The sequence below is a fragment of the Lampris incognitus genome, chromosome 1 (genome assembly GCF_029633865.1).
Source record: "Lampris incognitus isolate fLamInc1 chromosome 1, fLamInc1.hap2, whole genome shotgun sequence".
NCBI classification, from domain to species: Eukaryota; Metazoa; Chordata; class Actinopteri; order Lampriformes; family Lampridae; genus Lampris; species Lampris incognitus.
In genome coordinates this window covers 145,074,356-145,085,744 of record NC_079211.1, presented here as the reverse complement: position 1 = coordinate 145,085,744, position 11,389 = coordinate 145,074,356, and the positions used below count along the sequence as shown (strand labels likewise).

The window sequence follows — 11,389 nt, the reverse complement described above, 5'->3', positions numbered from 1 at the left end:
GGTCTTAAGATGACTTGTAAATTCACCACTATCAAATTACATGTTTTACTTTGTCAAAGCAATCATTTTGTCAGGGTAGGTGGGCAGTTGGTTGCTATTTAGTAGAGAACTCTATGCAGTCAATCTTTATGTAAAGAGACAAAATCAAATTTCTATCAAATAAATGAACATTTTCAAAAACATCAAAGCAAACACACCGGCTCGTCTACGTACCAAGGAAAACCCTCTAAAAGCAGTCTAAAGGAACGTCTGACACTCATTCGCTTACAGAAACTGCCGACTGATCAACCACTGTTCATTACACACTAGAAATGTTTGTGGATCAACAGTTATTTTGACATCTTTATTTTTTAGAAAACAGTTGACTTGATAGCCTGGCCGACTGACAAATTGAAAGAAAAACAGGATAAATAAAGCTTGCAGAACAGATGACAAATTGCATCAAGGGACTCTTAATTCAAATAATCTGTTGGATAAACACAAACCACAATTCCAAGAACTAATATTCGCCAGTATCTCCCATTTAATATGTCCCATACTTTTCGTTCAGCACTTAAATCCAAATTTTTTAGGCTTTTAGTTGGACATATCAACTCAACACTAACCAGGGACTAAGATTTTCATCTCCGTTCTAAATTCTTCAGTAGAATCTGCCAGCAACCAAGCTCAACAATAAACAATCTTCCCCCAGAAAAAAAATAATCCATGGTCTTTCCAAAATTCTTGGATGTTAATTTCCACAGCTGATCAAGGCCTGGACAAAAAAAAAAAAAAAACTTCAGGATTTTCCAAGTCTTTCCATAAATATAAGTTCGTTACTGAGTCAATAAATGGTCATTTTGCCAATTCACGGTTTAGGGGTGGCTGTTACCACTAGGGGGCATTAGGACTCAGTTCTAGAACTGTCTGCTCTATAAAACAAAGTCACATTTTTCATAACCAGAGGAAAAAAAGTTACTGAAAAGAAATTGTCACGAGTTGTGTGGAACTCTCATGACTCCTATTTGGGCATCCTTTTTCCACTTTTACCAAGTTCGTGGCCACATTTGGGGGATGATCTGTAGCAAAGAGGGCCAGGAGATCTGATGTAAACCCCCCGCCCCCATTTGTTTTAATTCTGAAACTAAAATTGGGCCAATATGAAAAAGAAAACAGCCCATGTTTCTTCATTCCAGAAAAGTTGACTTTGGATATCCAATCATTTGTTTCATGACGACTGAGTTTCTGTTGATTTTGTACTTGTGCCATAAAGCATTTAATGAAATGAAAGTGGACAAGTATTAAATCATTTGCTCTGTAAACTGGAGAATTTAACAATGCTTTGTCATGGGCACATCCACTGTGCATGACCACTGTCTGAAACAAGTAGCACTTCCTCTGAGTCGAGTGACGATTCTGGGTTGGGTGTTGTTTTTTTTGGGTTGTTTTTTTTTTTTGTAAATCGCTTTGCCTTCGTTTAGCCCTCATTAAAAGTCAGTCACAGTGTCAGCAAGTCGCTCTCTCAATTGTCCATTGTTTTATTCTTGACATGAACGCCATTATCACTGTCCATCTGTTCGCTTCAAACATCATTACTGCCATCATAATCCATAGTATTGTCATTGAAGTCCAGACACGACTGGTTAACCTGTTGGGGTGATTGGTAGGGATATCCCATATGACCAGTCCCTTTCGGACGGAAACTGGAACAGAACAGGCATCAAATCGCTCCTAGTAAACAGATGGTCGAGTTCAGCTGGTACCTGTCTCACTACAGCTGAGTATCAACAGAGTGGGTGTTGTTTCACTCAGTAAACAAAGTGTAGGTTGAGTCAAACAGGACATCTTCCTCATCCTGTATATTCATAGGATTTATTGCAAGTAGAGAGGAAGTATTGTCTCTCTCGAACACACATGCACACACAGAGTCCAGGTATGCAGATTATCCCAACAGTTCGATCTGATGTGTGGATTTATTCTCACACTGCCGTTTCCCCTCCATGAGCCGGTTTAAATGGACTCATTTAAATTATGGACACACCTTAAAATGAGTGGTATCAGGAGAACATTTGTAAAATACAGAGTGCAATAAGACTGCCATACTGATCAGACCTAGGGTTACACATCAAGGTTTATATTGTCATAAAGATAAACACGGAGCAGATCTAGGTGTGCTAACCAGGTTGTGTTTACACCGGTTAATTCAGATTCACATAACAGGTGCTGGGGTTGAGGGTTAACAAACCCAGTGTCAGGGGAGCACCACTTGAGTATCCCTGTAAAAGCTCAGAGTTGGATTCTCTTAAGACAGCAAGTGTCTTGTGAGCAAGAAAGCAAATTCTGACCCCTGGCCTCTGTGGAGGGGAGATTCTCTTTATTCCTGGCCTTCTTTAATCAGAGTCTGACGGGACGTGTGTGAGTGACGTGTGATCTGTGAGGAGGGTAATGAGTGTGTCCTGTGTAAGGAGAGGGATGCTTGCTGTCTGTCACCGTCGTTGTTGGCTGTAGACGGGGAATGCCAGTGTGACGTTGAGCGAGTCGTTGTGTTGGACCAGCGACGTGTGCTGGTAGTGCAGCACAAGCTCCTTCAGAGAGCCGTACAGGTTGTAAGGCTCTGCAAACCCGTAACCGGTCTGGGTCTTATTGATGACGCAATGCTTCACCTCTCCATCCACACTATGTTAGAGAGAGAGAGAGAGAGAGAGAGAGAGAGAGAGAGAAAGAGAGAGAAGGGGGGTTACCACATGATCGTTTACCATCTAGATTAGTCAATCACAGTCAGACAAAGGGACAACTGTGTGATACACGGATGAGCATACTATGAAGCAGGTAAGGTGTATTAACCAGCTGTCAGACAGATAAATACAGACAGAGATACTAAATGACACAAATACACAGAAAAATATGGACCAACTGACAGTGAAAGAAAGATAGATAAATATAGACAGACGAATAGCGGGACAGACAGACAGCTAGACAGACAAACAGATAAGGGTTCTTACACTACGGAACAGGCGTAGCAGCCTGGTTTGCTGCTGTCTCGGACCAGGAAGGTTCCGTCTCTCTTCCCACGGAGCAGCGACTCTGCCTGACTGCGGTTGATGCTGCCCAGACGCCACAGACGTTCATCATGGTGAGGAAGGTCCTCCTCATCCTCAACCATGCTGTACTCACTGCAACCGCAAGGAAGGCATACTCCATTACATACAACAAACACACTAAAACCCCGTCGAACTCACTGTTTACACTAGATCTATAAATATAGATCTAGTATAAACAGGTTCTATATTATTTGATCTAATCAGTTGCCATATAATAAGAGTATAAACTTCAATTCAATTTATTGTCATTAAAAACAATGTGCAGGCACATGTTAAAAATGAAATGAGAGCTGTGGCTTCACCAAACAGTGCAAGACAAGACACCGACAAACACAGCAAACACATTAGACAATTAGATTCTATATTATTGATTGTAGTGTAAACAGGCTCTATGTTATTTGTTCTTGTAAAAAAAGGCTTGATATTAAATCCGGTGTAAACAGCTGCTATATTATCAGATCAGGGGCCATATTCATGAAACATCTTAAGGCTAAAAGCAGCTCCTAACTGGCCGATTTAGGGGAAAATTCTAAATATAATCGACGTGTCAATCCTAATTTTAAGACTCATAAGGTTTTTGGTTAAGAGTGATTCATAAGGATTTTAGCTCTAAAACTAGCTCCTAAATCTGCTAAAAGTTAGCAGTAGCGGAGAGGACTCCTCATTCAAACCAGAACAGACATCAACTGCTGCCGTTAGACTGGGAGCTGATCGCAGCTCCCGGCACTTTTCATTATTTCTTTGCCTCCATGGACAAGTTGTGAAAGAAGTAAAAGTTGGTCTTGTGTCCAATTTGGCTTCCGTATGTGATGATATGTCTGGCTTGTTCCCATCAGCCATGGTCATTCTAAATTAAGGAAAAGGCTGCATTTTAAAGCCAATACAGCCTATCCCATAATTATTTTAGGGGATTCCAGACATTTAAGTGGTTTTGTTAATTACCTGAAAATAAAGCCTACTTGATCAAGTATTTTATTTTTGATTCAGCGGCACATTTTCTTTAGAAATTCTAAAAGTGTGTCGGGATTCCATCCGATCCAAACTGCAGTTTCCTCGTTTTTTTCTCAAGAATGCACAGACACAGGTGTCCGGGTAGCGTAGTGGTCTATTCCACTGCCTACCTACCAACACGGGGATCGCCAGTTCGAATCCCCGTGTTACCTCCAGCTTGGTCGGGCGTCCCTTCTGACACAATTGGCCGTGGCTGCGGGTGGGAAGCCGGATGTGGGTATGTGTCCTGGTCGCTGCTCTAGCGCCTCCTCTGGTTGGTCGGGGGGGGACTGGGGGGGAATAGCGTGATCCTCCCACGCGCTACGTCCCCTTGGTGAAACTTCTCAGTGTCAGGTGAAAAGAAGCGGCTGGCGACTCCACATGTATCTGAGGAGGCATGTGGTAGTCTGCAGCCCTCCCCGGATCGGCAGAGGGGGTGGAGCAACGACCGGGACAGCTCGGAAGAGTGGGGTAATTGGCCGGATACAATTGGGGAGAAAAGGGGGGGGGGGATCCAAAAAAAAAGAAGAAGAAAGAATTCACAGACAAACCGATCCTGTCAGCTAATCACTGTGGGCATAGTCAATGAGCATGTTCAAGAAACCCAACGTCTCTATGGCAATGGGGTCAACCCTGCCCTCGCCACTTAACTTAAGACCACCAAGATCCTGAGCGAAGTTGGGCTCAGCAGCTTCTTGAAACCTTTCACAGTTTTACAGTCATTTAGGAGAAGTCTTCGTACTAAAATAATAAATACTCACTCCTCTGTGGTCTCGTTCTTCAGGCCGAGCCATTCGTTCAACTTCCGCTGCCTCACTCCTTTCTGGGTCAGCCACCTGACACACACACACACACACACAAGTTAAAAGACTGGTTAAAGTCTAATGTCAAAGACAAATTGTGACAGCAGAGAACGCTCTAGAAAATGTTGAACATGGGGATGCGGGCCAGCTTCTCCCCCAACATAGAGGATGTGAGAATGATCCCATCCACAGACGGACAGAAAGGGCGTGGGTAGGTCTCTTACACAACATTTCAAATCACGGTTGCCAAGTACAGTTGTATTCTTCTACAACTGGTCCGTGGGAGCAACCCAGTGCAACATGTTGGGATTAAGTGCCTCATTTAAGTGAGGTTGTGTGTGTTTCTTTTTTGGTTGTCTTACATGAGGTACTGGTCTCTGGTCTTGCGGAGCTGGATCAGGTCTGGTTTGATGCTGTTCATCTTCTTGTCGATCTCCCTGTAGTCGGCAGCTTGTTTCTTCAGATCCATCTCTAGGTGGCGCTTGCTGTCCACAATTTCACTGATCCGAGACTTCAGCTTGTCATAGTTTCCCATGATCCTTTTTTTTTTTGGGGGGGGGGGGGGGGGGCAAGATTTTATTATTAAAAAGTTAAACCCTGAAGATGAACAAACAAATAATAAATATGTTTTTATTTAAGACAATAACTAATCCATGAATATCAAATCCTGCAGACTTTAGTAGTATTTGATTTGAATGGCTGGTGTCTGGCAGGCACCAGCATCCCCGCGACCCTGAGAGCAGGATAAGCGGTTCGGATAATGGATGGATGAATGGATGTCTGGTAGGACTTTGCCAGGAAAAATGACAGGGTGCATAGTGTTGTTTTTTCTTTCATCACAGCAGCCAAATGAGGAAGAAGAAGGCAGGTAGTGTTGAGTCTGAAGAAGAAGTGTAGTTGTTGTGTCTAACCAGCAGATATGACAGAACAGGCTGGGAGAAGACCTTTGCCAAGACATAGTAGTACTACATCAATGAGTAAAACAGGTTCTACCGGGTTTTATGTTTACACTGCTGACTCATTCATTATGAGTGCTCAGATCTGCTAAATGATGAGTCAATAATCAAGTCCTCTAGTCTCGCAAGGAACTTTGTTGTGACGACGGACACACCAAGGTTTATTATTCTCAGATCACATTACAGCTGTCTCCTGCTCTTGTCGCGTCACTTTACACAACATCACACTGTACCTGTCACAGCATGCTGCCCAGCTCTTGGTCCAGGCTCTAGTTCTCTCATGGCTAGACTACTGCCAAGCACTTTTGCCTGGTCTTCCTTTCTTTGCAATCCAAACATTCCAAAGAATCCAGAACGATGCTGCATGCTTGGTCTTCAGTCTCACAACATGTGCATGTCACTCCTCTCTTTGTCTCCTTACACAGGCTTCCAGTTGCTGCTCGTATAAAGTTCAAAACCTTGTTGTTGCCATTCCAGGCAGTGCATGGAACGGCACCTAGTTACCTGCAATCCTGTATCAGCATGTACACTCCTTCTCCATCACTTCACTCTGCCTCTAGTAGGCTTCCAGCTGTCCGATCTACTAAAATTATACCCCTTTCACACTGGCCAAAAAAACCTGCTAACATCCGCCTTTTTACACTGACACACTTTTTACACTGGCTAGTGTGAAAGGGGTATTAGAAGCTCTAGAATCCAAACTTTTCTCTCACCGAGCCCCAAAACGGTAGAATGACCTGTCTCCCTTATAAGTCGCTTTGGATAAAAGCGTTGCCAGATTTGTAAATGTGAATGATAGTTGGTAATAGGGGTGGGCGATATATGACCTTAAAATGATATGATGCTTCAAGGCAGGGTTGGGCGGTATGACAGTATATACTGTGCAATGGTAGAAATGTGTCCACCGGTAGAGATCTGGCAATACCGTTTCAACCACGGGAGCTCACTTAGCCACAGACAGACATCTACCATCATGTGAATAATGGCCATTTTTACCCCTTCCTGCCTGTGTCTGTTGGATATGTCTGTCACTGTGTGGTCTGTGTGGCATGTGACAGCCTACCTCTGGATCTCCTTGTCATTACCCTCACGGCGGAACTTCTCAATGTACTCTTTGCTGAATCGCTCCTGTGTCTGGCACTGCTCCTCAAAGATCTTTATGGTCTCGTTGAAGGCCTCGATGGCCGTCCTCTTCATCTGGATCTCCTGAAAGACGTGAGTTGCAGGGCAGAAAGAGAGGAATTAGAGAGGAGGAGGGACAGAGAGGAGTCGATGACTACCTTTAATAAACATGTTAAGATTTTCATGAACTAGAAACCAAGATTCATGAGAGACAAGAGATTATACACAGAATAAGAGCACATAACAATCAAGTATGAGAGAGCCAGTAGAATACCAGTCTGACATGGCTGAACTGCGTCTGGACAAGCTCACAGAGGGTTTTCTAATTGGCTTCATTGCATAAGAAGATGTGATTAACAACCCTTAAGTTGCGTTTTCATTCAAGCTAGAAAATGCGGGGGGGGGGCACAATGCCACCTGTCAGTACACAGCGAGGCAAGTTTTCACATTCACAGATTGTCCACCAGTGATGTGACTGGCGGACACAACTTCAGCTTGGCCTCATGGCTGCTAACAAGTATCTCTACAACATGTACAGACATAATGTTGAAAATCCTCGTTGTTTCCTTTGAGGACCATTGACCCCAGATATCATTTACCAAGACGTAAAGTCCTCCGTCTTGAAGTGTTCCCAAACATACAAATTCAAATTCAACAATTGTCAGAAAATTTGTTTGTTTTTGTTTGTGTTTTTATGACATTTAGCCAGTATGCACCACAACAACATGTTTTTAATTCCAATTTTGCATGTCTAATTGTATTTAATAAAGGCTTTTTATTCTCAATGTTTCTGACTGAAAAAAATCATCCTGTTCAGCCATTTTATGTGATGTGTATGTGTGAGTATATATATATAGATAGATAGATAGATAGATAGATAGATAGATAGATAGATAGATAGATAGATAGATAGATAGATAGATAGATAGATAGATTGATATACATATGTGTGTGTGTGTGTGTGTGTGTGTGTGTGTGTGTGTGTGTGTGTGTGTGTGTGTGTATTCATTTATCCATCCATTATCCAAACCGCTTATCCTGCTCTCAGGGTCACAGGGATGCTGGAGGCTATCCCAGCAGTAATTGGGCAGCAGGCGAGGAGACACCCTGGACAGGCCGCCAGGCCATCACAGGGCTGACACACAAACACACCTAGGGACAATTTAGTACGGCCGATTCATCTGACCTACATGTCTTTGGACTGCGGGAGGAAACTGGAGCACCCGGAGGAAACCCACGCAAGACATGGGCAGAACATGCAAACTCCACACAGAGGACAACCTGGGACGACCCCCAAGGTTGGACAACCCCGGGGCCCGAACCCAGAACCTTCTTGCTGTCAGGCGACCGCACTACCCATTGCGCCACTGTGCCGCCTCGTGTATATCTGTGTGTGTATCTGAGAGTATTTATGTTAACCAGTCAGTGACAGAGTATTCAAACATACCTGGGAGGTTCTGGTGTATTCTTCGTATAGTCTGTCATACTCGCGGTTCTTCTCCTGGTACTGCAGGTGGTACTCATGGAGTTTCTTCCCCACAGCCTCAATGCTGTCCTCCTTCACCACCTGGTCCTGGATTAGAAAACCACAACGTTACCATCCTCTTCAACAATATCACCATAAACATCATCATCATCAGGTTTTATTCAATGTCCTCCTGCTTTTGACGAGCAGGTTACCTTGTTCACCCTGACCTGAACCCTAACCTGATGAAAATAACTAGCTAGCTGACTGTCCAGTCATCCAACTCAACTACCAACAGTCCAGCAGCCAGGTATCAGATGGCCCATCTGTCATTCTGTGTCTGTTGTACCGTCTAAGATGAATGAATGAATGATGAATAAATGAGTGAATTTATTTGATGATTAAAAAATATAACAAGGTGGGGATTTAGAGTAATAGCACCAGGTCTTCTGGTGGGGGGGTTCAGGGGTCTGTAGTTTTTCAGCAGTCGTATGGCAAAGGCAATGAAGCCATCTCTACCGCTATAGTTCTTGAAGCAGGTAACATCATATCTCCTGAGGGTAGGATCTGGATCTAACACACAAGCTAACAAACTTGTTAGCTAACAACTGACCAGCGGATGCTTAGATATGGAACAGTTTTGCATTTTGGTTGGGTTACATTGGGAAATAAAGACAGCAGATTAGCTGACCTGTTGGTGTTTGGAGACGGGGTAGAGCAACTTGACATCTAGTTTGGGGTTGTACTGGGCCAGAGACTCATGGCGGTAGTGGTTGATCAGCTCTACCACAGAGCTGAACGTCAAGGGGTCGGAGAAGCCATACTTCCCCTCGCGGTGGAAGATCTTTATCAGTTTGTTGTTGCCTCCTTTCCTGTGGGGAGAAAGGACAGAAGATGAAGAAAAATAAAAGCCATGCTGGGGGGGTTTCTTTTGCCGTGCACCAATATATTCCACTGGGCTTGGATTTAGTTTTTCAGCATTTAAAGCGCCATATTCCAGTGTTTTGCATTTGTTAGCCCATTTGCTACAAATGGTGTACACTTCACATTACTCCTGACCATTTTCAAAAGCAAACTGTAGTTTGGTGACTACTCATCCATTGGTCTCCATTAATTTCAGTACAGTATGAATATCAGCTTGCAGATACTTGAAACTTATTTGAGACAAATCATCCATCACAGTGGAGTTTGCGGGACAAGCGAGGTGCGAGGCATTTGGATGGAGGCAAGGCGGGCGGTTGAGATCTTGCCCATGATTCTCTTACCCTTGCTTGCACCTCAACAATGTCCTAAAGCCTTAATCCCAGCCACACCAGTTTAGTACACACCCATCTACACAAACCATACTCTAGACAGCACCCACTACCAGGTCAGGGTCGGCTGGGCAGGGGGAGTGTGAGTGGTTTGGGTCTGATGAGCCAAGACAACTCATACCCCACACCCCGCCATTTTAATTTCATCCACGACACAAGCGCACATTTAGCACTGGGACTACCAGGATGGGTGGGATCTCAGCAGGTCGGTGTGGGTGTGTGGTTGGCCGGAAGGGCCCCCAGCCCAGGTGGATCGTTCTGTCCCCCGGTGCTGGGTGGTGTCTTGCCTTCTGCATTCCAGCACAGCTGTGGCGAGCACTGCCAGGTGATTTCCAGGGGCCTTGGGTGGGGGCTCATTGTCGCAAGGGTGGGCCATGGAGCGGGGTACTGCTGTCGGCACTTGCTCCTGCTGTATGGCTTTTCTGTGATGGGCACCATGAGTGCAGGGGGCACTGGGGGGACCGCATGTCTGGCTCTCCCTGGATGCTGGCGGGGCCCTGTCTGTAATTACAGGGGGGGGGCTTACTGCAATCAGGTGTATTTGACTATGTGGGTTTATACTCAATGCGTGTGGTTGGATGGGGCATCTAGTCACTGGCCCTGGGCATGAATGGGCATGGGCCCAGTCTTGGCAATGTGCCATTCTGTCAGTGGCAGGGCCCAGGTCCAGGCCAGCGGTCTGTGCTTGCTGTCTGCAGCCTGGGTCCTACGCCTACTGGTGTGACTTGTGCTTGCACCTGGGGGTTGGTGGTAGGGTGCACCTTGGGGGTGCGGGCCTGGTTTGTGCCTTTGGGGACTGGTTTGTGCTCCTAGGGGCGTACGTGGCTGTTGCTCTGTCGGCTCCTGGCCCCCCTGTGGGCTCGGTGGTCCTCTGGGGTTGTGGTGCTTTGGGCTCCAGCTGTTCTCTTGGTCGTGGGGCGTCTGCATGACTGCTGGGCCCTTGGATAGCTACAGAGCCTGTCTGCTACTCGGAGGCACTAGGATAAGTCGCAGATCTCAGAGACCAGCGTTTATTGGGATTAATCCAGTGCACTCAATTGGGGAAACGTTACATACACCTAGCTGGACACGTCAAATGCACATAAACACTGCTAGCATCTGCCTCACACACTCCCTGGAACACTCCAGAGTACATCCTTCTTCCCAGTCGACCCCCCACCCTCTTTTCCCCCCTTGTCTTCTCCATTATTGCTATAACTGCTACCCCAAACTGATATTAAAAAACTCAATTTAATTATGGTTTGTCAAACACATGTCAGCGTCTGTTTCTATGTCTCTGTCTTATCAGGTAAATATTGTCATTTCACATTTCTAAGTTTCCTTGTTGAACTTGTGATTGTCCCCCTCTTGCAGAAGCGAAGCTGATGGTTGTTTAGCTGATCAGACATGCGAAAGAGGGGGGACCGTTGGCAGCTATAAACATGTAACAAAAACCTCGTGCTCTCGTCATCTCACAGATCATCCAAAGGACTGAATTATTATAAGCAGTTCTTAATAAATAATAAAGATTGCCTTTGCAGGTGGGGAACCTGATCTCCACTAGCAGATGAACTCTGTCTAGGAAACATTGGCATACAAATTCCCTGTGTTGTATGCCAAGCCTGCCGACAGCACTGGTTAAAAAAAAAAAATTTTTTTTTAAGAAACAATTTTCCTGTAT

At 44.9% G+C, this 11,389-nt stretch overlaps 1 protein-coding gene across 3 annotated transcripts in view; it reads right to left on the bottom strand.

Moving 5' to 3' along the window:
* Positions 1 to 298: 298 nt before the first annotated feature.
* The window catches only part of LOC130107686 (phosphatidylinositol 3-kinase regulatory subunit alpha-like), a 39,366-nt gene continuing 28,275 nt past the window's right edge, over positions 299 to 11,389 (bottom strand). For all 3 annotated transcript variants that reach the window (XM_056274403.1, XM_056274411.1, XM_056274418.1), the window contains 7 exons: positions 9,108 to 9,288; positions 8,399 to 8,524; positions 6,893 to 7,035; positions 5,236 to 5,412; positions 4,832 to 4,906; positions 2,982 to 3,152; positions 299 to 2,655 (listed from right to left, as the gene is read on the bottom strand). In XM_056274403.1, the coding sequence (XP_056130378.1) occupies positions 2,466 to 2,655; positions 2,982 to 3,152; positions 4,832 to 4,906; positions 5,236 to 5,412; positions 6,893 to 7,035; positions 8,399 to 8,524; positions 9,108 to 9,288 (1,063 nt within the window). In that variant the 3' untranslated portion in view covers positions 299 to 2,465. The remainder of the gene's footprint in view (positions 2,656 to 2,981; positions 3,153 to 4,831; positions 4,907 to 5,235; positions 5,413 to 6,892; positions 7,036 to 8,398; positions 8,525 to 9,107; positions 9,289 to 11,389) is intronic.